The following is a 26,705-nucleotide window of genomic DNA, read 5'->3' on the forward strand; positions in this document are numbered from 1 at the left end:
AACGCTAAATATTCTAATTAACAACACAAATCAAATAAGTCTATTTAACATACACAGACCACAGCTTCAACGCATAGAAATATTTGTTTCCAGACTCGACAAATTGTTTTGACTCAGTTTGCCACCCAAGACTACAAATAAAATTGATGCAGCTTGGACTAGGGAGGTGGACGTGATAGGAGGGGTGGGGGTATATATCCATCCGTTTATGGGTTGTAATCTTGTAATCTCCTTGAGTGGGGAAGGGGCCGAGTGGATTTCGGGTTGACTTTTGTTGTAAGCACTGTTCTTTACTTTTCCCTTTGCACCGCTGTTGTGTCATAGAAATAATTGCTGGAAAATGCACCATTTGTCCACTCTTTTTTCAAAAAAATTTCACCCCGTAGGTTGTTTGGGCTCGCTCGCTACGCTCGCTCGTCAAAGTGCAGTATGACAATAATTTTACGCCTCACCACTTTTAAATGCCACCAGCCGCCACTGCCTATAACCTTTCACTTCCTTTAACTGGCGCACAGTTTTAGATAAAACTTAATTGTTACGTAAAAGTCTTGAGGATTATGGGTGGTGTGCCAATTTCACTCCTGTACATGCCGGATGTGCAACATGTTTCAACCCGTCATAAACTTGATTAAGCTATCTTAGTACCTTTCAGTAGCACACAAAACCAAAGACCGCAAAAACCGACTGCAGAGGCAGCGACTGCCAAAATATCTATGACACATAAACATCTCTCTGTGAAATGTTGAAAGGTCCACATGCCACCAACTGTGCTAGCCCTGGAGTTAAAAGACTAAAATCAGCACATTCTTACAAGTAGGAAGTGAATTTGCCTGGAATTCGTATTTAAAAGAGGCCACATGGTCTCTAGGGGGATATTTGAGCATGGTCGTTATTTTGCCCATAGAACCCCAATTCCTTATTCAATTAATATAAATTAAATCATGTTTTTTTCCAATTGGATTCAGAAATACAGCAGTATTGTAGAGATGCTAATTTGAAAATGAGAGCTCGCTTCTACTTACTGGAGGTTCATAGTCGCATCTCAACAGTGGTCTGTACACAAAGCAAATAAAAAGTATGATTAGAGGCCAAGTGAGAAAAGCAATTATGGTGCCAAGATGAAAGAGGCATAATGTTAGCCCTGAAGACCGAAGCAACTCTTGCCCAATCACAGGTCTGGCAGGACCTAGGAAGGTTATGGAAATTATTGGCAGCCCCACCATGATTGGACTCATACAAAATTCTACACAAGAGTTGCTCAACACGGCCCCAGATATGCAGGATAGCCACAAAATAAATGGACACCCAATGAAGTGATTTAGAGCCAATGGTTAGCCTAAAACCAAGCATGGAGGCAGCCCTCGTGGAGCAATACTGGGCACTCTTTTAGACAAATGCAGGTTTGAGTTAATATCCAGTCTGGAGACAAATGCAGCGCTCCTGGAAGACCATTCAAATGGCACCTCAGCTATGCTGGTCTTAGCGGAACTGTTGGTCGCCACAGATGTGGCAGACCAACCAACATTACTGCCTTTCTCCAAGTGAGGTGGAAGGTGAGGCAGACTGTATAAGGAGTCCCCATATCTTTTCCTGCTCAATGCATCACAAGAGCAGTGCTTTATTTGAACCACTGGTACTCACTGTTTGAGAACCGGCACTTATTTTCCTTATTAGATTATTACTGGGAGCATGAGAGGGAACAAGGCACAAATCAGAAAGGAGACAGAAAAACAGTCAAATGTTGAGAAAGCAGGAACCTGCAAGAGTGAGATAAAGGGACAGGGAGTGTCTGCTAGTGGATTAAAGAGGCATGACGTGGTTTAAGAGTACCAGCCTTGGGGGCGGAGCTTAGCCCCGTTCGAGGATGGCTGCTTTACTTAGAGCAAATGTCTTCAATCTGTGGGGCGCGACCCCCAGGGGGGCCCCGGAGTCCTGGGAAGGGGGTTGCGCACTTCCAGGCCTAACTTCTGCCTGGAATACAAAACATGCTCTTCATTTTGGACAAAGTCAACTGCATTCATTAAAACGCTTCAGCTGAAGTCAAATGAGTGTCATGTGCTGTAAAACGAAGAGGCCCGGCAGACAGGTAAAAAAATCCTTCAATTAAGCCTTCATGCCAGTGTGCCTTTCTTGCCTGAATGAAATGCAAATGTACATTAGGAGTTAATCTGCAAATGTAAAGGATGCTTGGGATTGGTTCTGGCTTTAATTGCTCGAATCACTTCAAGCATTGTGATGGCAAAGATGTATTTTTGTGTGTGTGGTGGTTAGCAACTGGGCTCTTAAGTGTGTACTTTTAATGATAACTAATTTACACAGTGCTTAGAACCGCTGAGGAGGTGTTGAAGGGATGCAAAAAAACAAAAATGCATTAATTGTGGTCTGATATTGCACAAATCTACATTTTGGAAGCTCCATTTTATCCTAAAACAATTTGCACATTTTGTAGCAATCCATCTTGTAAAGTGTGTAATGCAAGTATAAAATAATGACTTACACATTCACAGTGCTTTCTGTCACAGGCTGTGACCTCATAGCACTAAAAATACACAAGTGACTATTTTCTACTGCATCAGCCAAATGTAACTCTGTGGCTCTTTGGTTACAGACAGACCTACGCAGAGCATTAAATAATAGGAGGTTTTATTATGAACTATATAGTTCATTTCCCAATGAGTTACAACTTTTAAAATGTAGTTTTCATTTAAGCTACCCATTGTTTTATATGAAGCTACCTGATGGTGAAAGACCTAAAAAACGAACAAAATATATTGGGGCTGATTTATGAGAGGCCTGCGCCTCTGGAGTGTTAGTTTTTTTGAAGCTTCGGCAGCACAAGCATCAGAAACATATCTATGAGGCGAGACTAAGTCACCCTACGTAACCTTGCATGGCCTTATAGATATGGAGTAAGACAAAACAGTGCAAGTCGCTGCGTTGCCTTACTCTATGTCAAGATGGCGTTCCATAGGTGTTGCGGTGGGTGTTCCCACACAACGCCCATGGATTTTGACGCTGCCCCAGATTTACAAAACCATGTAAACCTGGGGCAGTGCAAAAACCTTATGCCTCCCCACAGCAGGTGTAACGAGGAGAAATGTTTGAATTTCTCCTCGTTTTTTCCACTTTCCCTGTGTGCTGCATTAGAAATTTTTGTCAGGAGGGGGTCCTTACTCCTAAAAGTTTTTGACAGGGGGTTTCGGCATCACAAAGTTTGAAGACCACTGCCTTAGAGCTCTGCCAGTTTCGGAAGCATTTCTTTAGCCGCGTGGCCATTTCATCTGGAACAGCCCGTATAAGTAGGCCTCAGCAGGAGAAACTCTTCATGCCTTCATAGCTCATTGCCGCCTCAGTGGGATCCTTATGCTGTGCTGTCATCTGTTCTCATCCCTGTGATTTCCTTCAGTGACCGCAATTTTACCGCTTTTTTTTAAGAGAACACTGAAGAAACAAGGCTTCAAAATAATGTCTTTACTAATTAAAACAGGGAAACTAGAGCCTCAAAACGCTTTAATAACATCTTTACTGGAATGAAAACTGCTGCAACTGTCTTTTCCTCAGTATTTTTGGAGATCCAGCTTTAATATTGATTCGGATTCTACAATCCCACCTGTTTGTGCTGTATTCTTTTATCAATTGACTTCCCCTCACAAGTAGTGCAGTGCCTTCTGCATTCCTCACCCTCTATGAAACTGTTATTGTGCTTCACTGCTATCTGTTTTCATCCATGTGCTCTGTTAGTGGCTGCCCTTTTACTGTGTTTGAAAAGGTCTACGACAAAGTGAGTGGGCATTAAAACTAGGTTTTCCATATTTGTTCCAGCGCAAGTGTAGCCTCAAAACGCTTTTTAACATTTTCTACTGGTATTTCTTCACCTGTATACATCGGTTGCTCAGCATTTTGGGGACGGCAGCTTTCTTTGTGATTGTCATTTTACAACACTCTCTCACTATGTCAGTTGTCTTTTCCTCACAAGTCATTTATCCTAGAGTCTGTCTGGCATATTGGTAATCCTGCTTTTCTGATATTTACTTAGCTCTTAATGTGTGAATTACCTCCCAAGTCGGTTTTAAATCATTTTCTTACTATGTCAGTGTGCGCTCTGATCTTGCAACAGTGGAAGATAATTTTCCAGCTATACCAGAGGGGATATCATTGTCGGGTGCACACTTCTGCAAGAAACGTCAAAAACACTGCATAACTCAAGAGAGACCATCGCTACATTTGGCTTAAGGATGCAGACACAATTACCCATTTAAGCATCAGCAAAAATGTCTATAATAAATGCCCAAGTGTTTGTGACAGAAGATCCAGAGTGCTCACTATACCAGAGTTCTTCACCTGACACTCGGACACCGTCTTCACACAAGCTGGATGACCATCTATTGCCCTATTGTGCCTTAGGTCACAGGTTCGTCTTCAAGCTGCACACACGTTTGATCTTGGTTGAAAACACATCTGTTTCCCGGTAGTATTTTGGTCTCGTTGTTTAGCACATACTAGTCACCAACCATGACAGAGAAAATGAAGAGGTGTTTGAAATTCGTGTAATTTGCTTTTGTGTATATATGCAGATTGTTGTGCCACTGTTTCAGGGTGTGGACATTAAATAGGCAACACAATAGTCTAATTGGCTTGAAAAGGGGACCCAGCTTTAGTTTAGAAGAAATATTCTCAGAACAAATCTATCCTTGTAAACCTGAATGAAACGTTCCTCCACTGTTAATACTTGGTAACTAAATCTCCTCTGTGAGGGGGCTGCAACCAGAAAGGCTACTTTACAGTATAGGAATTGCATTGCACAGGAGTGTTACAAGTCATTAGCCTTGCAAGCGTGACATTTAAGTCCCATGTAGGTACCAGGTGGGGTTCTAGGTGGTATAAGCTTCTCCATAAAAGGTTTATGAATGAAGATGTGTGTTCTCTGACTTGCACGTAGACTGCTATAGCATCTAGATTGGAAATGTATGAAAATCACTTTTTTAAGGTGCAGTAAGCAACAAATATACTGCACTGAAGCATTAAGAGGTTCCATCTACTTTCTAATACAATAAAGGACAAGTCTTAAATTTCTCTCCACACACACACGGTCAGATTGCATGCTTCTTGCCGGATTTGCATACACTCTCGAGTTAACTGTAACACCTCAGATTCTCAATCGCTAGGTTAATTTCTCCGAGTTTGGGATGTCTGAGCTGACACTGATGCGGAGTCAGGAGGTCTGGTCCAATGGATAGTTTTTCGTGTGAATGGACAGCTATTTCAGGAAACATCAAATACCATGGTTGTCTCAACCAAGTTGGGACAAGGATCAGAGCCATGGAGGTTTACCTAAATTTCCTCACTGCATATGGGATTAGAGGCAGTGGAGGAAAAGTGTAAGCAAATATCCTTTAGCAGTTCATCCATAGTGCATTACCCATGGACTGTGGGATTGTGTACATGGAGACGAAGTTGGGGCATTTTGAATTTCAGCAATGGCCAACAGATTGACTTTGGGTGTTGCCCATTCTTGGAAGTATAACTGAGGTACTTGTTGGTATATCCAGCTTAGGAGGTCAACAAAGTAATTGTTCACCTCTCAATAGTTTCATTACTGACCTCACAGTTAGGGATGCGATGTCTGAAAAAGAGGTGGCAGTCTTTGGAATGTCATCACCTTCTCCTGAATTGTCAAATCATCTCCTGCGATGGAGTTTAATTTAACTCCCAGAAAAGGATGGATTTGCTACGCATTGAGATGAGATGTTTTCGCATGTGCCGAGAACCCTAACATGTGTAGGAGTGGCACTGCTGCTGAACATTGCTGTTGGCTGCTGCTCTTTATCAGCCAATCGCCCACAAATGGAGACATGAGTGGTACCGCAGTGCAGATGTACTACCACAACCATCTTAGGCTATGCCTCGGGCAAGTGTTTGTTCAGCTGCTCCATCTCCTACCAATATCTCTAGTACCTGGAGAAGAGACCTACAGAATTGGCAATAAGCTACTGCCTTGCGCCCCCCCTACTGCGACACACTTCCATGCAGCCTCTACTTTCTTGCTCTCCTGATTAGGAAGCGGAGCATCTCTAGTAGCTTGTAAGCATGTTGGTTTTTAGGCCATGTGGACTACCAGGAAGTAGGGTGGGATATGATCTTTAAGGTATAAAGGATTGTATGCTGCTTGTTTGTATTCCTTTTCAACTCTTGGTGTCACAACACAGACTTTAGCATGCTTTTATCTTTGATGCATTTTGTCAAGATTTTCAGCACTAAAAGAAACTGCACAGTTTCTCGGTCTTTGAGAGTGTTTCTACAAGGAAGTCATCCTCCTTATCCACTGCACTTAGTTTGACCTTGTGATGGTCCATTCCCTTATGGCATGAAATGCAGTGGCATCGTCAGGAGGTGAGGCCTTAACTGACTATGACTCCAGGGTACTGTCAGTGGGTCTACATAGTAGTCAGCCCCACAGGCCATACCCATCCATAGGAGGTGCAGGTTCAAAATAAGGATTCTGAGGGTCATTTAGGAGCGCGCATTGTTAGAGTATGAGTTGAATGAGTAAACAGACTCCAGTGGTGACAGTGGCCTATGTGGTGCCTAAGGTGGCAGTGATGTACAGTATTTTGGTGGAGGTTGGGGAGTGTGCAGAGGGGTTGTGGCAAGGTGATAGTGGCCCGATCCCAACTCTTCTTGTGTATGGGACAGAACTCAAACTCCTCAGAGGTTCCCTCTTCAAAAGTAATCTTCCTCTTTTTCCAGGCTGCTGGATGTGGTGTCTGTGCCGAATATATGATGTTACTTAGCATACCGTTACTCCGCAGGTATTTACTTTGAAGTTTTTACTCCGCTAATACCTTTGCTACGCATGATTTTAGTGTGCATGCTTTTACTTCGCTAATATATACAAATACATTAAAAATGCTTTTACTTTGCAGTTAATTATTACGCATACCGTTCATACGCGTTATTGGTACATTAAAACAAAAAAAGAATCATAATAGTAACCTATCCCCTGGCACGCACCCTGAACCCTAAAAATACCCCCTACACTCCAAAACCCTATCTCACCCTGACCCCTAAAAATATCCCAGTACCCCAAAACCTGAACGCACCCTGAACCCTAAAATTACCCCCTACACCCCAAAACCCTAACCCACCCTGACACCTAAATGCACCCTGAACCCCAAAAATACCCCAGCACCCTAAAACCCTAACCCACCCTGACACCTAAAATTACCCCAGCACCCCAAATCCTAAACTCACCCTGAACCCCAAAAATACCCCAGCACCCCAAAACCTTAAATGCAACCTGAACCCTAAAAATACCCCCTACACCCCAAAACCCTAACCCACCCTGACCCCTAAAAATACCCCTGTGCCCCAAAACCTAAACACACCCTGAACCCTAAAATTACCCCCACACATCAAAACCCTAACCAACCCGACCCCTTAAATTACTACAGCACACCAAAACCTAAACGCACCCTGAACCCCAAAAATACCCCAGCACCCCAAAACCTTAAAAGCACCCCGAACCCTAAAAATGCCCCCTACACCCCAAAAACCCTAACCCACCCTGACCCCTAAAAATACCCCTGTACCCCAAAACTTTAATTTGCACAGTAACTCCATTATTTGTAGTAAGTGCATGTTAAGTAAGGGAACATGCGTAGTAAATGCATGCTAAGTAATGGCATCTGCGAACTAAAATATGCGTAGTAATGGTAATACGAAGTAATGACCGCGTAGTAAAGGTAGAATACCGTCTGTGCCGCCTGCTGAGGAGGGCAATGAGGAATCTTCCTTGAAGAGACGTGCATCTAGATTTGGCTTTGTCTGATATTGGGCACTTCAGGGAGCACGATCACAGGTAAGGGTTCATGCAGCGCCAAACCCGGTGTCAAATTCTTCCTCAGAGTCGGGAAGCAGATGTTGATTTCAGAGGTTGGCTGTTTCAGACTCAGGGTCCAGTTGGTGTTGGCTGATGCTGAGGTTTTGAGCCCTACGGGAGCAGAGTGGACTCCATGCAGGAGGTTGAGCCCTAATGTCGAATGCCTCTTGGGTCCAGTCTTGGTGCACAAAGCCAGACTTTCTCTGGAGCTGTGCTTGGCCTCTAGCCGAGACAATCTTAGAGGTCGATCCTTGTGTGTGTGGGTTGCGGAATGGTGGATCTGCATGTAGTCTTTATCATGGGCCCAGGTGTTTTCAAAGATCAACAGGGTCAGTTTTGGAGCCCTTGGAGGAGAGGATCTCAGGGCTCTGCTCTTCTTGGGTTCCTGGTATGCAGGATAGGTCCTTACCTTTATAATGGGCTTCTTGGAGTCAAGAGCAGTTGGCATGTCGGTGGTGTTTTGGCACGGGATCCTACATTTTTGCCAGCGACGCTCCTTCAAAGAGCATTTGTGATTTTGAATGCAAGCCGAGCAGTTGTTCTCCTCTTGGTCTCGAGGGAGGCACTGGTTGTAGATCTGATGTTAATCTGACCATGAATTTCCATTTCAGGCAGAATTGGAAAGGTGTATTCCCCCCCCCCCCCCCCCCAAATCAACAGTCATTCTCATACAAACCAAGTTTGAGTAATGAAAACAATAAATCTGAGCACATGCAGACTTGTATTAAAGAAAATTTATTTTCTTTAATCGTTCAACATTTCTTACACCAGCCAACACGTATTTCGTCTTTCGGTACAATCACCCACAACTTCCTCAGGGCTTCATATACAAAAAATTCTTCAATCTTACTGCATTGCATGTCACTGCGTATGTGCCATTATAAGTGCTGATGTGTACAGTCAGGTCAATGTAGTGCCTCTCGAGTTGGAGACCGGTGGCTTCATGTATTCCGTCCAGACGTGAAGTAAAGCGTCTGGATGGAATACATGAAGCCACCGGTCTTATAATGGCACATACGCAGTGACATGCAATGCACTAAGATTGAAGAACGTGTTGACTGGTGTAAGAAGTGTTGAACGATCAAAGAAAAGACAGATGTTTCGATGACTTTTGGATGAATTTTCTTTGGTACAAGTATGCGTGTGCTCGGATGTACTGTTTCACATGGTCTAAATTAGGGATGAGGGCTGACATCCTTACTCTTGGAGCACTCCTTTGAATATTGAACTAAACTATATGGAATATGCTACTTACCAGTATGCATCTGTTCTTGGCATGTAGAGCTGCAGAGCCACACACTTAGGATAAGATCGCCATCTGGTGTTGGGCTTGGATGATTGCAGGTTGTTGTTGTCTTCGGAAGAAGTCTTTTGGTCACGAGATAGGTGACTCCTCCTCTGGACAACAGTGCGCATGGGCATCCACTCCATCCTCAGATTGTTTTTCGCCATGATGGGAAATGATGGAGTGTATAAGAAAAAAGAGAAAGGATGTCCATGTGTAGTGTCTAATTAAGACAAAGCTGGAACAGATACAGGTCCCAGGGAGGCGGGTGGGCGTGTGTGGCTCTGCAGCTCTACATGCCAAGAACAGATGCATACTGGTAAGTAGCATATTCCGTTCGAGGCATATGAGCTGCAGATCACACACTTAGGATAGACTATATAGCAGTGTCTCCCCTAGCGGTGGTCACCTGTATCCGTTGCAGCAGTTTGGAATAGAGTTTTTAGGACAGCTTGGCCTACGGAAGCTTGTTGTTTGGATTGCACATCAACACAGTAATTATTAGTTAAGGTGTGTGTGGTAGACCATGTGGCTGCTTTGCAAATATCTTCTAAGGGAATGTTCCCTAAGAATGCCATGGAAGCCCCTATTTTATGCGTGGAGTGCGCCCTGGGGGGAACTGTAAGAGTGTGTTTAGCTTTTTGGTAACATATTCGGATACATTTAACTATCCACCTGGCTATACCTGATTTTGAAATGGGGTTGCCTTTATGTGGTGGAGAGAAAGCAACAAACAGTTGTTTGGTTTTGCGAAAAGGTTTGGTTCTGTCGATGTAATAAAGCAAGGCTCTTTTAACATCTAAGGTATGAAGGGCTCTCTCAGCTACTGAGTCTGGATTAGGGAAGAAGACTGGTAGCTCGACTGATTGGTTAAGATGGAAAGGGGAAATGACTTTAGGTAGGAATTTTGGGTTTGTCCTAAGAACCACTTTGTTACGATGTAGTTGTAGGAATGGTTCTTCAAGAGTTAAGGCTTGTATCTCACTTACCCTTCGCAGGGATGTGATTGCGATAAGGAAAGCCACTTTCCATGTTAGGAACTGCAGTTCGCATTTATGCATAGGTTCAAATGGAGGGCCCATGAGCCTTGTTAGAACAATATTTAGATTCCACAGTGGGGAAGGTGGTAATCTTGGAGGAATAATTATTTTGAGACCTTCCATAAAGGCTTTGATGGCTGGTACCTTAAATAGTGACAGGTGTTGTCTATTTTGTATGTATGCTGCTAAAACTGCTAGGTGTGGACTTATGGAGGAATACGCTAAATTGCATCTTTGCAAGTGTAGTAAATAGCAAATAATGTTTTGGATGGAAGCATCCAGTGGACGTATATTATTGTTAATGCAGTAAATGGCAAATCTTTTCCATTTTGCAGCATAACATGCCCTAGTAGTAGGTCTTCTAGCTTCTTTTATGATATTCATACAGTCTGGTGGGAGGTTGAGGTAACCGAACTCTAAGACTTCAGGAGCCAGATTGCCAAGTTCAGTTGCTGTGGATCTGAGTGTCTGATTTCTCCATGGCTCTGGGTTAAAAGGGCCGGGAAAAGGCTCAGTTTTTGATGTGGAACTAGCAATAGTTCCAGAAGTGTCGTGAACCAGGGTTGACGTACCCAAGTGGGAGCTACTAGGATCAGTTTTAGAGACTGTTGTTTGAGCTTGCTTACCACAAATGGAATGAGTGGGAGAGGCGGAAAAGCGTACGCAAATCTGCCTGACCAGTTCATCCATATTGCATTGCCCTTCGACTGTGGGTGTGGAAACCTGGCGGCGAAGATTGGGCATTTCGCGTTTTCGTGTGTGGCGACCAGGTCTATGTCTGGTTGGCCCCATTTTTGGAAGAATGGGAATAGGACTTTGGGGTGTAATTCCCATTCGTGGATTTGTTGTGTCTGACGACTTAGGAGATCGGCAACCTGGTTGTGAACCCCTGGAAGGTGTTCCGCTAGCAGGTAGATGTTTTGGAGAATTGCCCATCTCCAGATGTTCTGTGCGAGTTGGGACAGTTGGGAGAGAATGTGTCCCCCCCTGTTTTTGTATGTAATATATTGTCGTCATGTTGTCTGTGCGGATGAGGACAGTTTTGTTCCTTAGATGTACTTGAAAGGATTTCAGTGCTAGGAACACCGCTAGAAGTTCTAGGTGATTGATATGGAGCAGCTTTTGTTGAGTGGTCCATCTGCCCTGAGTGGTGTGTTGAAGGAGGTGGGCTCCCCACCCTGTGAGAGATGCGTCGGTCGTCAGCACTACTTGTGGAAGAGGCTCTAAGAACGGTCGCCCTTTGGACAGGTTGATGGTGTTCCACCATTTCAGTGAACGAAGTGAGCGACTGTCCACCAACACCAGATCGGTAAGTTGTCCGTGAGCCTGGTTCCACTGTTGTGCTAGACATTCTTGCAAGGGACACATTTGAAGTCGTGCGTGGGGCACAATGGAGATGCATGACGCCATCATGCCTAACAGTTGCATAAACACTCTTGCTGGAAGAGAGTGTTGAGTTTGAAATTTTAAGATGAGGTTTTGTATGTTGGCTATCCTGGCTGTGCTGAGATAAGCTATGGCCTTGGACGTATTTATGGTGGCTCCCAGATATTGATGTATGTGGGAGGGTTGCTGTTGAGATTTGGGATAGTTGATGGTAAATCCCAAGTCGTGTAGGGTTTGAATAGTGCGGCGAGTGTGGAGAACGCATTTGTCGAGAGTATTGGCTTTTATGAGCCAATCGTCGAGATACGGAAAGACATGCATTTGTTGTCTCCTGAGGTGCGCTGCCACTACTGCTAAGCATTTGGTGAATACCCTGGGTGCAGTTGTTACTCCGAATGGGAGGACTGTAAACTGATAGTGCTGTCCATCTACCACAAATCTTAGATACTTCCTGTGAGCAGGATGCATGGGGATGTGAAAGTATGCGTCCTTGAGGTCTAATGTGGCAAGGAAGTCGCCTTGTTGAAGTAGTGGGAGGACTTGTTGGAGAGTGATCATATGGAAGTGATCTGAGTTATGTACTGGTTTAGTAGTCTGAGGTCGAGTATGGGTCTTAAAGTCTCGTCCTTTTTGGGAATTAGGAAGTATAGAGAATATACTCCTGTACCCTGATGCTGGAGTGGAACTGGTTCTATTGCGTGTATTTGAAGCAAGGACCGAATTTCCTGTTTGAGGAGTGTAAGATGGTGTGGTGACATTGAACGGTGTTTGGGTGGTATGTGTGGGGGGGGGGGTGTTTGTGAGTTCGAGGTAGTAACCAAACTGGATAATTTGTCTTACTCACTAGTCTGTTGTGATGGAATTCCAGACAGGTAGGAACTGTTGGAGTCTTCCCCCGACTGGAGTGGAATGGTCTGGGGGGAGTGGGGGCAAGTCACTGTTTAGTGGCTGGAGAGGTGCGGGTGTTGGTATTGCCCCGACATCAGCCCTTGGTGTTGTTTCCCCTATATCCTCCTCTAAAATATCCTCTGTTAGGGGATGTTTGTGCGGAGGTTTTGAAAGTGGAAGAGGTGTCTGTTCCCACATTTTTGGAGGCTCCCCTATAAAAGGAGCGTCGAAAGGAGCCTCGTGGTTGTGGAGACTGTAATGCTCCCATTGATTTAGCAGTCTCGTTATCTTTCTTCATCTTCTCTAGTGCAGTATCTACTGCGGGTCCAAATAGCTGCTCTTGGTTGAATGGTTGAGCAAGAATTGTTGTTTGTACTTCCGGCTTAAAGCCTGAAATACAGAGCCATGCGTGGCGTCTAAGTAGTATGCTTGTGTTGACCTCCCTAGAGGCAGTGTCCGCTGCGTCTAGTGCACATTTGATTGATGCATTAGATATCAGTTTTCCCTCTTGGATGAGGTCATTGGCCTGGGATTTGTACTGATCTGTCAGGAGTTGTAAAAGATCTTCTAACTGATCATAATGAACCCTATCATATCGGGCTAATAGGGCTTGTGTGTTGGCAATACGACAATGGTTAGCAGCTTGTGCTGCAACTCTTTTGCCCGAGGCCTCTAATAGCTTGGACTCTTTGTCTGGGGGCGGTGTGTCTCCTGTTTGGGAGTTAGCCCGCTTTCTTGCGTTTGAAACGACTAAAGAGTCTAGAGGGAGGTGTGCTTTAATGTACGCGGGATCCTGTGGGGCCGGTCTATGTTTTTTTTCAAATCGGGGGTTAGGAACCCTAGCTCTAACAGGGTCTATAAAAACCACTGTGGCGTGTTTTATGACTCCCTTAATCATGGGCAAGATCTGAACTGATTTTTGCGACTGCTCAAATGTGTCTAGAAGAAAGTCCTCTTCAGGTGTATCTGAGTGCATGGTGACGCCATGGAAAAGCGCCGCCCTGTTTATCAGCGGTCCAAACCCTAGGTGGTCATCAGGAGGGGAGGGTTTGGAGGGGTATGTAGTGGGATCAGGAATATCAGGTAAAGGGTAAGCCCAGTCATCTAAGGGTGCCGTATCCGGGAGTGTGAAAGGATCATTAGGATCATTAAGGTCATCCGGATCCCCCCCTCCTCCTAAGTCATCATCATCATCCTGTGGAGGTGGTGTATGTGAAGGAGATGGTAGAGGAGAAGGAGATGGGGCAGAGGGGGTGGGATGAGAGGTGATATAGGAGAGGAAGGACGAATGGGTGAGGTGGCGAAGTCCTTCTTCTTATGGGAGCTGGAGGAGGTGTTGTGTCCAGCTTCCTTTTCTTGTATGGCACAGCGGTGACATGTCCGGTTTTTGGATTGATATAAATCCTTTTTTGCGTGGGATCCGGGCGAAAAAGTTCTTCATTGTCCGAAAGTGGCTTTGTTGCCCACTTTTTCTGTTCCGATCTATGTTTTGGGTGATCGGTAGAGTCTTTGTGGACTTTTTTCGGTACCGACGATGGTTTCGGTGCCGAAGAACTTTTCGGTGCCGGTGGAGACTTCGGTGCCGAAGAACATTTTGGTGCCGAAGAACATTTTGGTGCCGGTGGAGATTTCGGCCTCAATGGTTTCGGAACCTGCTTCGGTGCCGAGAGGTGTTGAGTCTTCGGTAACAAAGGTATTGTGGGCACAATAACAAGTGGTTTGCTCGAGCCGCCTGCAGGCTTATATTTCTTCGGAGCCGGGCCCGAGGGCGGGGCTTCTGAAGACGGTTTTCGGTCGCGACTGGGGCCAGCTGGCGGAGTCTTGACCAATGTCTTTTTTGGGGGGGGTTGGGGTAGGGGCACTGGTACTCATTCGTTGCCCCGGAGTGATGAGGTCATCAGAATCGTCCGCCTCGGATACGATTTGGAGGTCTTCGGAATCGTCTTCCGGGACATCCTGGGCAAAGATGTCCTCTGGTTCTGGAGCTGGTCTGGCCATGATATGGCATCCAGCTCTTTGGTCCCGGATGGTTTTCTTGGAACGGAATGCGGCGCAGGCTGGACAGTTAGATTCGTTATGTTCCGGCGAGAGGCACAGGTTGCAGACCTCGTGGTGGTCACTGTGGGGGAACTTTGCTCCACATTGGGGGCATTTTTTAAAAGGTGTCCTTTCCATGAGCCGTATCCAGAACCGGTCCGATTGGATTTCGACGTCGAGTTGTAAAGGTTGTTGGTTTCGAAAGCTGGATTCTCAGAAGTTTTCAGCCGGAGTGGAAAAGTTCATCCGAACCCAATGGCGGAAAAAAACAATCTGAGGATGGAGTGGATGCACATGCGCACTGTTGTCCAGAGGAGGAGTCACCTATCTTGTGACCAAAAGGCTTCTTCCGAAGACAACAACAACCTGCAATCATCCGAGTCCAACACCAGATGGCGATCTTATCCTAAGTGTGTGATCTGCAGCTCATATGCCTCGAACATTGTGTTTCCTGTGCGCCCTACTTCCCTTATTCCCCCACATTTGTTTTGCAAGTTTGAGAGCTCACTGTGCCATTGCAGCTACAATCCAAAGGAGCAGGAGCACTCACCAGTCTTCAGACAATGTATCCGGATACTGAAAGGAACTGAAGAGTTGTAGATGGTGCTGAGCACAAACTGAAAACTCCACACCAAAGGGCAATCTACAGTGAAGTCTTTGTCCTGGTGCATTGCGGACTTAGGAAGGAGTCATGAGATAACTAGAGACTGAAGCCTTCTTTGAACAAAAGCAACTTGCAAACATCAGCACACAACACTAGATGGCAGGAGTAGGCAGAACATGTGATCTACAACAGTGCATACTACAAACACATAGCGAAATAACAACTGCTTTTGATTCTCTTATGAGATGGTAAAAGACGTATTCAATGATAAGAGTAAAAAGATATGAGCATTAAAAGCAATGTTCTCAGCAATAGAAGTAAGTGATTTCAATTATCTGTTGCCATATCCAGTTTCTTGCCCCCTTGCCCTATGCAGAGTGGTCCCTACTGGTCAGCAGATTCCGGCTACTGCCCCCCTTCCTAAAAGCTCGACATTCCGATTTCTTTGCCCCAATTTTCCACCAAAAATCTGCTTTAGAGACTATTATCTTTATTCAAACCTTGTTCCTTTTTATTTATTTACAAAACGTGATGCTGGAGAGCCCCCCTTGAAGCGCGAGATGCTCTTATGGAAAGTCACTGTAGGGGAGTTTGAAGGGATAGAGCGAGGTGTACCGGACGTCATGCCAAAGCAGCTTCTGCTCCAGAAACTCCACTGTCTGCAGAGTCAGCACTAAGGTTTCATGCTTGAGAATACTGTGGACGTTCAGGCCTAGGGAGGAGACACAGAAGATCATGGTGAGGATGCAGAACCACATTGTACACTTAACCATATGGCATTTGTTCTGCGCCGCACTGACTGTTTACAGACCGAAACTGCATCGCACCCATTGCCCTGCATGGATTTTTCGATTTAAGCAGTGAAGCCCATGAGTCTATTCTCGAAGAACCAACCGGAGAGCTTGAAAAGAGATGGTTACGAAACAAATACAAAACCTGGGGATCAGAGCGCACTCTCTCGCCGGCCAGGTTCTGCAGAGCTCCCTCTCCGTCGGTGCCTGCCTGACCTGTGTCACCGTGAAGCCTGCAGGAAGCGCTCAGTCCTACAATGGGCCAGAATAGCTTGTTATTATGGGTGATGCAGCAGTCGGTAGGTGCCCTCTGCCTTGTCTTCTGCCCCAGTGCTGCTTTTAGTTGTCACTAAGATCTTCAGGAAACCTCCTCTCACTGCGTGTGCTGCACCACTAGTGTAAATGTAGGCTCCGATTCTCTGTGCAACTTGCTTTTCTCGCTGTGTGAAACTTGTCGCACAGTAAACACTTGTCTTTGCAGGAAACACTTTCAGCCCAAGAGTCTGCACCACTCATATTACTGATAGCTTGGTAGAGACCCCCTACCGCCCCATGAGCAAGGATAAGGTGTGCAGGGTGCTTTCACTCACCCTCCGCCTGTATGACTTGTGTTACTTAATGTCTGCGGGGTGATCCCTATCAGCTTGTGTGCTTGTAAGAACTGTATTAGTACAAGCCCTGGAGTCAGCTCCCTACCCTAGGTGCTTGTGCGACTGATGTCCCTGTGAGCACTGTGAAAAGCTCTCTCACCCTGTGCCAGTATGGCCTGTGTTACTTAATGTCTGCGGGGTGCTCCTTATCAGCTTGTGTGCTTGTAAGAACTGTATTAGTACAAGCCCTGCAGTCAGCTCCCTACCCTAGGTGCTTGTGCGACTGATGTCACTGTGAGCCCTGTGAAAGGCTCCCTCACCCTGTGCCTGTATGGACTGTGTTACTTAATGTCTGCGGGTGCTCCTTATCAGCTTGTGTGCTTGTAAGAACTGTATTAGTACAAGCCCTGCAGTCAGCTCCCTACCCTAGGTGCTTGTGCGACTGATGTCACTGTGAGCCCTGTGAAAAGCTCTCTCACCATGTGCCTGTATGGCCTGTGTTACTTAATGTCTGCAGGGTGCTTGCTCCCTATCAGCTTGTGTGCTTGTAAGAACTGTATTAGTACAAGCCCTGCAGTCAGCTCCCTACCCTAGGTGCTTGTGCGACTGATGTCACTGTGAGCCCTGTGAAAAGCTCTCTCACCCTGTGCCTGTATGGCCTGTGTTACTTAATGTCTGTGGGGTGCTCCCTATCAGCTTGTGTGCTTCTAAGAACTGTATTAGTACAAGCCCTGCAGTCAGCTCCCTACCCTAAGTGTGCTTGTGCGACTGATGTCACTGTGAGCCCTGTGAAAAGCTCTCTCACCCTGTGCCTGTATGGCCTGTGTTACTTAATGTCTGTGGGGTGCTCCCTATCAGCTTGTGTGCTTGTAAGAACTGTATAGTACAAGCCCTGGAGTCAGCTCCCTACCCTAGGTGCTTGTGCGACTGATGTCACTGTGAGCCCTGTGAAAAGCTCTCTCACCCTGTGCCTGTATGGCCTGTGTTACTTAATGTCTGCGGGGTGCTCCTTATCAGCTTGTGTGCTTCTAAGAACTGTATTAGTACAAGCCCTGCAGTCAGCTCCCTACCCCAAGTGTGCTTGTGCGACTGATGTCACTGTGAGCGCTGTGAAAAGCTCTCTCACCCTGTGCCTGTATGGCCTGTGTTACTTAATGTCTGCGGGGTGCTCCCTATCAGCTTGTGTGCTTGTAAGAACTGTATTAGTACAAGCCCTGCAGTCAGCTCCCTACCCTAGGTGCTTGTGCGACTGAGGTCACTGTGAGCCCTGTGAAAAGCTCTCTCACCCTGTGCCTGTATGGCCTGTGTTACTTAATGTCTGCGCGGTGCTCCCTATCAGCTTGTGTGCTTGTAAGAACTGTATTAGTACAAGCCCTGGAGTAAGCTCCCTACCCTAGGTGCTTGTGCGACTGATGTCACTGTGAGCCCTGTGAAAGGCTCCCTCACCCTGTGCCTGTATGGACTGTGTTACTTAATGTCTGCGGGTGCTCCTTATCAGCTTGTGTGCTTGTAAGAACTGTATTAGTACAAGCCCTGCAGTCAGCTCCCTACCCTAGGTGCTTGTGCGACTGATGTCACTGTGAGCCCTGTGAAAAGCTCTCTCACCATGTGCCTGTATGGCCTGTGTTACTTAATGTCTGCAGGGTGCTTGCTCCCTATCAGCTTGTGTGCTTGTAAGAACTGTATTAGTACAAGCCCTGCAGTCAGCTCCCTACCCTAGGTGCTTGTGCGACTGATGTCACTGTGAGCCCTGTGAAAAGCTCTCTCACCCTGTGCCTGTATGGCCTGTGTTACTTAATGTCTGCGGGGTGCTCCCTATCAGCTTGTGTGCTTGTAAGAACTGTATTAGTACAAGCCCTGGAGTAAGCTCCCTACCCTAGGTGCTTGTGCGACTGATGTCACTGTGAGCCCTGTGAAAGGCTCCCTCACCCTGTGCCTGTATGGCCTGTGTTACTTAATGTCTGCGGGTGCTCCTTATCAGCTTGTGTGCTTGTAAGAACTGTATTAGTACAAGCCCTGCAGTCAGCTCCCTACCCTAGGTGCTTGTGCGACTGATGTCACTGTGAGCCCTGTGAAAAGCTCTCTCACCATGTGCCTGTATGGCCCGTGTTACTTAATGTCTGCAGGGTGCTTGCTCCCTATCAGCTTGTGTGCTTGTAAGAACTGTATTAGTACAAGCCCTGGAGTCAGCTCCCTACCCTAGGTGCTTGTGCGACTGATGTCACTGTGAGCCCTGTGAAAAGCTCTCTCACCCTGTGCCTGTATGGCCTGTGTTACTTAATGTCTGCGGGGTGCTCCCTATCAGCTTGTGTGCTTGTAAGAACTGTATTAGTACAAGCCCTGCAGTCAGCTCCCTACCCTAAGTGTGCTTGTGCGACTGATGTCACTGTGAGCCCTGTGAAAGGCTCCCTCACCCTGTGCCTGTATGGCCTGTGTTACTTAATGTCTGCGGGGTGCTCCCTATCAGCTTGTGTGCTTCTAAGAACTGTATTAGTACAAGCCCTGCAGTCAGCTCCCTACCCTAAGTGTGCTTGTGCGACTGATGTCACTGTGAGCCCTGTGAAAAGCTCTCTCACCCTGTGCCTGTATGGCCTGTGTTACTTAATGTCTGTGGGGTGCTCCCTATCAGCTTGTGTGCTTGTAAGAACTGTATAGTACAAGCCCTGGAGTCAGCTCCCTACCCTAGGTGCTTGTGCGACTGATGTCACTGTGAGCCCTGTGAAAAGCTCTCTCACCCTGTGCCTGTATGGCCTGTGTTACTTAATGTCTGCGGGGTGCTCCTTATCAGCTTGTGTGCTTCTAAGAACTGTATTAGTACAAGCCCTGCAGTCAGCTCCCTACCCCAAGTGTGCTTGTGCGACTGATGTCACTGTGAGCCCTGTGAAAAGCTCTCTCACCCTGTGCCTGTATGGCCTGTGTTACTTAATGTCTGCGGGGTGCTCCCTATCAGCTTGTGTGCTTGTAAGAACTGTATTAGTACAAGCCCTGCAGTCAGCTCCCTACCCTAGGTGCTTGTGCGACTGATGTCACTGTGAGCCCTGTGAAAAGCTCTCTCACCCTGTGCCTGTATGGCCTGTGTTACTTAATGTCTGCTGGGTGCTCCTTATCAGCTTGTGTGCTTCTTAGAACTGTATTAGTACAAGCCCTGCAGTCAGCTCCCTACCCCAAGTGTGCTTGTGCGACTGATGTCACTGTGAGCTCTGTGAAAAGCTCTCTCACCCTGTGCCTGTATGGCCTGTGTTACTTAATGTCTGCAGGGTGCTTGCTCCTTATCAGCTTGTGTGCTTGTAAGAACTGTATTAGTACAAGCCCTGGAGTCAGCTCCCTACCCTAGGTGCTTGTGCGACTGATGTCACTGTGAGCCCTGTGAAAAGCTCTCTCTGCCTGTGTTACTTAATGTCTGCGGGGTGCTCCCTATCAGCTTGTTTGCTTGTAAGAACTGTATTAGTACAAGCCATGCCGTCAGCTCCCTACCCTAGGTGCTTGTGCGACTGATGTCACTGTGAGCCCTGTGAAAAGCTCTCTCACCCTGTTCCTGTATGGCCTGTGTTACTTAATGTCTGCGGGGTGCTCCTTATCAGCTTGTGTGCTTGTAAGAACTGTATTAGTACAAGCTCTGCAGTCAGCTCCCTACCCTAGGTGCTTGTGCGACTGATGTCACTGTGAGCCCTGTGAAAAGCTCTCTCACCCTGTTCCTGTATGGCCTGTGTTACTTAATGTCTGCGGGGTGCTCCCTATCAGCTTGTGTGCTTCTAAGAACTGTATTAGTACAAGCCCTGCAGTCAAGCTCCCTACCCTAGGTGCTTGTGCGACTGATGTCACTGTGAGCCCTGTGAAAAGCTCGCTCACCCTGTGCCTGTATGGCCTGTGTTACTTAATGTCTGCGGGGTGCTCCCTATCAGCTTGTGTGCTTGTAAGAACTGTATTAGTACAAGCCCTGCAGTCAGCTCCCTACCCCAAGTGTGCTTGTGCGACTGATGTCACTGAGAGCCCTGTGAAAGGCTCCCTCACCCTGTGCCTGTATGGCCTGTGTTACTTAATGTCTGCGCGGTGCTCCCTATCAGCTTGTGTGCTTGTAAGAACTGTATTAGTACAAGCCCTGGAGTAAGCTCCCTACCCTAGGTGCTTGTGCGACTGATGTCACTGTGAGCCCTGTGAAAAGCTCTCTCACCCTGTGCCTGTATGGCCTGTGTTACTTAATGTCTGCGGGGTGCTCCCTATCAGCTTGTGTGCTTGTAAGAACTGTATTAGTACAAGCCCTGCAGTCAGCTCCCTACCCCAAGTGTGCTTGTGCGACTGATGTCACTGTGAGCCCTGTGAAAGGCTCCCTCACCCTGTGCCTGTATGGCCTGTGTTACTTAATGTCTGCGCGGTGCTCCCTATCAGCTTGTGTGCTTGTAAGAACTGTATTAGTACAAGCCCTGCAGTCAGCTCCCTACCCTAGGTGCTTGTGCGACTGATGTCACTGTGAGCCCTGTGAAAAGCTCTCTCACCATGTGCCTGTATGGCCTGTGTTACTTAATGTCTGCAGGGTGCTTGCTCCCTATCAGCTTGTGTGCTTGTAAGAACTGTATAGTACAAGACCTGGGGATCAGAGCGCACTCTCTCGCCGGCCAGGTTCTGCAGAGCTCCCTCTCCGTCGGTGCCTGCCTGACCTGTGTCACCGTGAAGCCTGCAGGAAGCGCTCAGTCCTACAATGGGCCAGAATAGCTTGTTATTATGGGTGATGCAGCAGTCGGTAGGTGCCCTCTGCCTTGTCTTCTGCCCCAGTGCTGCTTTTAGTTGTCACTAAGATCTTCAGGAAACCTCCTCTCACTGCGTGTGCTGCACCACTAGTGTAAATGTAGGCTCCGATTCTCTGTGCAACTTGCTTTTCTCGCTGTGTGAAACTTGTCGCACAGTAAACACTTGTCTTTGCAGGAAACACTTTCAGCCCAAGAGTCTGCACCACTCATATTACTGATAGCTTGGTAGAGACCCCCTACCGCCCCATGAGCAAGGATAAGGTGTGCAGGGTGCTTTCACTCACCCTCCGCCTGTATGACTTGTGTTACTTAATGTCTGCGGGGTGATCCCTATCAGCTTGTGTGCTTGTAAGAACTGTATTAGTACAAGCCCTGGAGTCAGCTCCCTACCCTAGGTGCTTGTGCGACTGATGTCCCTGTGAGCACTGTGAAAAGCTCTCTCACCCTGTGCCAGTATGGCCTGTGTTACTTAATGTCTGCGCGGTGCTCCCTATCAGCTTGTGTGCTTGTAAGAACTGTATTAGTACAAGCCCTGGAGTAAGCTCCCTACCCTAGGTGCTTGTGCGACTGATGTCACTGTGAGCCCTGTGAAAGGCTCCCTCACCCTGTGCCTGTATGGACTGTGTTACTTAATGTCTGCGGGTGCTCCTTATCAGCTTGTGTGCTTGTAAGAACTGTATTAGTACAAGCCCTGCAGTCAGCTCCCTACCCTAGGTGCTTGTGCGACTGATGTCACTGTGAGCCCTGTGAAAAGCTCTCTCACCATGTGCCTGTATGGCCTGTGTTACTTAATGTCTGCAGGGTGCTTGCTCCCTATCAGCTTGTGTGCTTGTAAGAACTGTATTAGTACAAGCCCTGCAGTCAGCTCCCTACCCTAGGTGCTTGTGCGACTGATGTCACTGTGAGCCCTGTGAAAAGCTCTCTCACCCTGTGCCTGTATGGCCTGTGTTACTTAATGTCTGCGGGGTGCTCCCTATCAGCTTGTGTGCTTGTAAGAACTGTATTAGTACAAGCCCTGGAGTAAGCTCCCTACCCTAGGTGCTTGTGCGACTGATGTCACTGTGAGCCCTGTGAAAGGCTCCCTCACCCTGTGCCTGTATGGCCTGTGTTACTTAATGTCTGCGGGTGCTCCTTATCAGCTTGTGTGCTTGTAAGAACTGTATTAGTACAAGCCCTGCAGTCAGCTCCCTACCCTAGGTGCTTGTGCGACTGATGTCACTGTGAGCCCTGTGAAAAGCTCTCTCACCATGTGCCTGTATGGCCCGTGTTACTTAATGTCTGCAGGGTGCTTGCTCCCTATCAGCTTGTGTGCTTGTAAGAACTCTATTAGTACAAGCCCTGGAGTCAGCTCCCTACCCTAAGTGTGCTTGTGCGACTGATGTCACTGTGAGCCCTGTGAAAAGCTCTCTCACCCTGTGCCTGTATGGCCTGTGTTACTTAATGTCTGCGGGGTGCTCCCTATCAGCTTGTGTGCTTGTAAGAACTGTATTAGTACAAGCCCTGCAGTCAGCTCCCTACCCTAAGTGTGCTTGTGCGACTGATGTCACTGTGAGCCCTGTGAAAGGCTCCCTCACCCTGTGCCTGTATGGCCTGTGTTACTTAATGTCTGCGGGGTGCTCCCTATCAGCTTGTGTGCTTCTAAGAACTGTATTAGTACAAGCCCTGCAGTCAGCTCCCTACCCTAAGTGTGCTTGTGCGACTGATGTCACTGTGAGCCCTGTGAAAAGCTCTCTCACCCTGTGCCTGTATGGCCTGTGTTACTTAATGTCTGTGGGGTGCTCCCTATCAGCTTGTGTGCTTGTAAGAACTGTATAGTACAAGCCCTGGAGTCAGCTCCCTACCCTAGGTGCTTGTGCGACTGATGTCACTGTGAGCCCTGTGAAAAGCTCTCTCACCCTGTGCCTGTATGGCCTGTGTTACTTAATGTCTGCGGGGTGCTCCTTATCAGCTTGTGTGCTTCTAAGAACTGTATTAGTACAAGCCCTGCAGTCAGCTCCCTACCCCAAGTGTGCTTGTGCGACTGATGTCACTGTGAGCGCTGTGAAAAGCTCTCTCACCCTGTGCCTGTATGGCCTGTGTTACTTAATGTCTGCGGGGTGCTCCCTATCAGCTTGTGTGCTTGTAAGAACTGTATTAGTACAAGCCCTGCAGTCAGCTCCCTACCCTAGGTGCTTGTGCGACTGATGTCACTGTGAGCCCTGTGAAAAGCTCTCTCACCCTGTGCCTGTATGGCCTGTGTTACTTAATGTCTGCGCGGTGCTCCCTATCAGCTTGTGTGCTTGTAAGAACTGTATTAGTACAAGCCCTGGAGTAAGCTCCCTACCCTAGGTGCTTGTGCGACTGATGTCACTGTGAGCCCTGTGAAAGGCTCCCTCACCCTGTGCCTGTATGGACTGTGTTACTTAATGTCTGCGGGTGCTCCTTATCAGCTTGTGTGCTTGTAAGAACTGTATTAGTACAAGCCCTGCAGTCAGCTCCCTACCCTAGGTGCTTGTGCGACTGATGTCACTGTGAGCCCTGTGAAAAGCTCTCTCACCATGTGCCTGTATGGCCCGTGTTACTTAATGTCTGCAGGGTGCTTGCTCCCTATCAGCTTGTGTGCTTGTAAGAACTCTATTAGTACAAGCCCTGGAGTCAGCTCCCTACCCTAAGTGTGCTTGTGCGACTGATGTCACTGTGAGCCCTGTGAAAAGCTCTCTCACCCTGTGCCTGTATGGCCTGTGTTACTTAATGTCTGCGGGGTGCTCCCTATCAGCTTGTGTGCTTGTAAGAACTGTATTAGTACAAGCCCTGCAGTCAGCTCCCTACCCTAAGTGTGCTTGTGCGACTGATGTCACTGTGAGCCCTGTGAAAGGCTCCCTCACCCTGTGCCTGTATGGCCTGTGTTACTTAATGTCTGCGGGGTGCTCCCTATCAGCTTGTGTGCTTCTAAGAACTGTATTAGTACAAGCCCTGCAGTCAGCTCCCTACCCTAAGTGTGCTTGTGCGACTGATGTCACTGTGAGCCCTGTGAAAAGCTCTCTCACCCTGTGCCTGTATGGCCTGTGTTACTTAATGTCTGTGGGGTGCTCCCTATCAGCTTGTGTGCTTGTAAGAACTGTATAGTACAAGCCCTGGAGTCAGCTCCCTACCCTAGGTGCTTGTGCGACTGATGTCACTGTGAGCCCTGTGAAAAGCTCTCTCACCCTGTGCCTGTATGGCCTGTGTTACTTAATGTCTGCTGGGTGCTCCTTATCAGCTTGTGTGCTTCTTAGAACTGTATTAGTAAAAGCCCTGCAGTCAGCTCCCTACCCCAAGTGTGCTTGTGCGACTGATGTCACTGTGAGCTCTGTGAAAAGCTCTCTCACCCTGTGCCTGTATGGCCTGTGTTACTTAATGTCTGCAGGGTGCTTGCTCCTTATCAGCTTGTGTGCTTGTAAGAACTGTATTAGTACAAGCCCTGGAGTCAGCTCCCTACCCTAGGTGCTTGTGCGACTGATGTCACTGTGAGCCCTGTGAAAAGCTCTCTCTGCCTGTGTTACTTAATGTCTGCGGGGTGCTCCCTATCAGCTTGTTTGCTTGTAAGAACTGTATTAGTACAAGCCATGCCGTCAGCTCCCTACCCTAGGTGCTTGTGCGACTGATGTCACTGTGAGCCCTGTGAAAAGCTCTCTCACCCTGTTCCTGTATGGCCTGTGTTACTTAATGTCTGCGGGGTGCTCCTTATCAGCTTGTGTGCTTGTAAGAACTGTATTAGTACAAGCTCTGCAGTCAGCTCCCTACCCTAGGTGCTTGTGCGACTGATGTCACTGTGAGCCCTGTGAAAAGCTCTCTCACCCTGTTCCTGTATGGCCTGTGTTACTTAATGTCTGCGGGGTGCTCCCTATCAGCTTGTGTGCTTCTAAGAACTGTATTAGTACAAGCTCTGCAGTCAGCTCCCTACCCTAGGTGCTTGTGCGACTGATGTCACTGTGAGCCCTGTGAAAAGCTCGCTCACCCTGTGCCTGTATGGCCTGTGTTACTTAATGTCTGCGGGGTGCTCCCTATCAGCTTGTGTGCTTGTAAGAACTGTATTAGTACAAGCCCTGCAGTCAGCTCCCTACCCCAAGTGTGCTTGTGCGACTGATGTCACTGTGAGCCCTGTGAAAGGCTCCCTCACCCTGTGCCTGTATGGCCTGTGTTACTTAATGTCTGCGCGGTGCTCCCTATCAGCTTGTGTGCTTGTAAGAACTGTATTAGTACAAGCCCTGGAGTAAGCTCCCTACCCTAGGTGCTTGTGCGACTGATGTCACTGTGAGCCCTGTGAAAAGCTCTCTCACCCTGTGCCTGTATGGCCTGTGTTACTTAATGTCTGCGGGGTGCTCCCTATCAGCTTGTGTGCTTGTAAGAACTGTATTAGTACAAGCCCTGCAGTCATCTCCCTACCCTAAGTGTGCTTGTGCGACTGATGTCACTGTGAGCCCTGTGAAAGGCTCCCTCACCCTGTGCCTGTATGGCCTGTGTTACTTAATGTCTGCGGGGTGCTCCCTATCAGCTTGTGTGCTTCTAAGAACTGTATTAGTACAAGCCCTGCAGTCAGCTCCCTACCCTAAGTGTGCTTGTGCGACGGATGTCACTGTGAGCCCTGTGAAAAGCTCTCTCACCCTGTGCCTGTATGGCCTGTGTTACTTAATGTCTGCGGGGTGCTCCCTATCAGCTTGTGTGCTTGTAAGAACTGTATTAGTACAAGCCCTGCAGTCAGCTCCCTACCCTAGGTGCTTGTGCGACTGATGTCACTATGAGCCCTGTGAAAAGCTCTCTCACCCTGTGCCTGTATGGCCTGTGTTACTTAATGTCTGCGGGGTGCTCCTTATCAGCTTGTGTGCTTCTTAGAACTGTATTAGTACAAGCCCTGGAGTCAGCTCCCTACCCTAGGTGCTTGTGCGACTGATGTCACTGTGAGCCCTGTGAAAAGCTCTCTCACCCTGTGCCTGTGTTACTTAATGTCTGTGGGGTGCTCCCTATCAGCTTGTTTGCTTGTAAGAACTGTATTAGTACAAGCCCTGCAGTCAGCTCCCTACCCTAGGTGCTTGTGCGACTGATGTCACTGTGAGCCCTGTGAAAAGCTCTCTCACCCTGTTCCTGTATGGCCTGTGTTACTTAATGTCTGCGGGGTGCTCCCTATCAGCTTGTGTGCTTGTAAGAACTGTATTAGTACAAGCCCTGCAGTCAGCTCCCTACCCTAAGTGTGCTTGTGCGACTGATGTCACTGTGAGCCCTGTGAAAGGCTCCCTCACCCTGTGCCTGTATGGCCTGTGTTACTTAATGTCTGCGGGGTGCTCCCTATCAGCTTGTGTGCTTGTAAGAACTGTATTAGTACAAGCCCTGCAGTCAGCTCCCTACCCCAAGTGTGCTTGTGCGACTGATGTCACTGTGAGTCCTGTGAAAGGCTCCCTCACCCTGTGCCTGTATGGCCTGTGTTACTTAATGTCTGCGGGGTGC

At 47.6% G+C, this 26,705-nt stretch overlaps 1 protein-coding gene and 1 long non-coding RNA gene across 2 annotated transcripts in view; one reads left to right on the forward strand and one right to left on the reverse strand.

The window, feature by feature from the left end:
- The window catches only part of LOC146833123 (uncharacterized), a 74,905-nt gene that overhangs the window by 21,444 nt on the left and 26,756 nt on the right, over positions 1 to 26,705 (forward strand). The gene's annotated exons all lie outside the window — the stretch shown is intronic.
- The window catches only part of MRPL4 (mitochondrial ribosomal protein L4), a 52,018-nt gene continuing 40,916 nt past the window's right edge, over positions 15,604 to 26,705 (reverse strand). The window contains exon 9 of the mRNA XM_085600747.1: positions 15,604 to 15,831. Within this exon, the coding sequence (XP_085456873.1) occupies positions 15,686 to 15,831 (146 nt within the window). The 3' untranslated portion in view covers positions 15,604 to 15,685. The remainder of the gene's footprint in view (positions 15,832 to 26,705) is intronic.

Source organism: Triturus cristatus, chromosome 4_2 (genome assembly GCF_964204655.1).
Source record: "Triturus cristatus chromosome 4_2, aTriCri1.1, whole genome shotgun sequence".
NCBI lineage: Eukaryota > Metazoa > Chordata > Amphibia > Caudata > Salamandridae > Triturus > Triturus cristatus.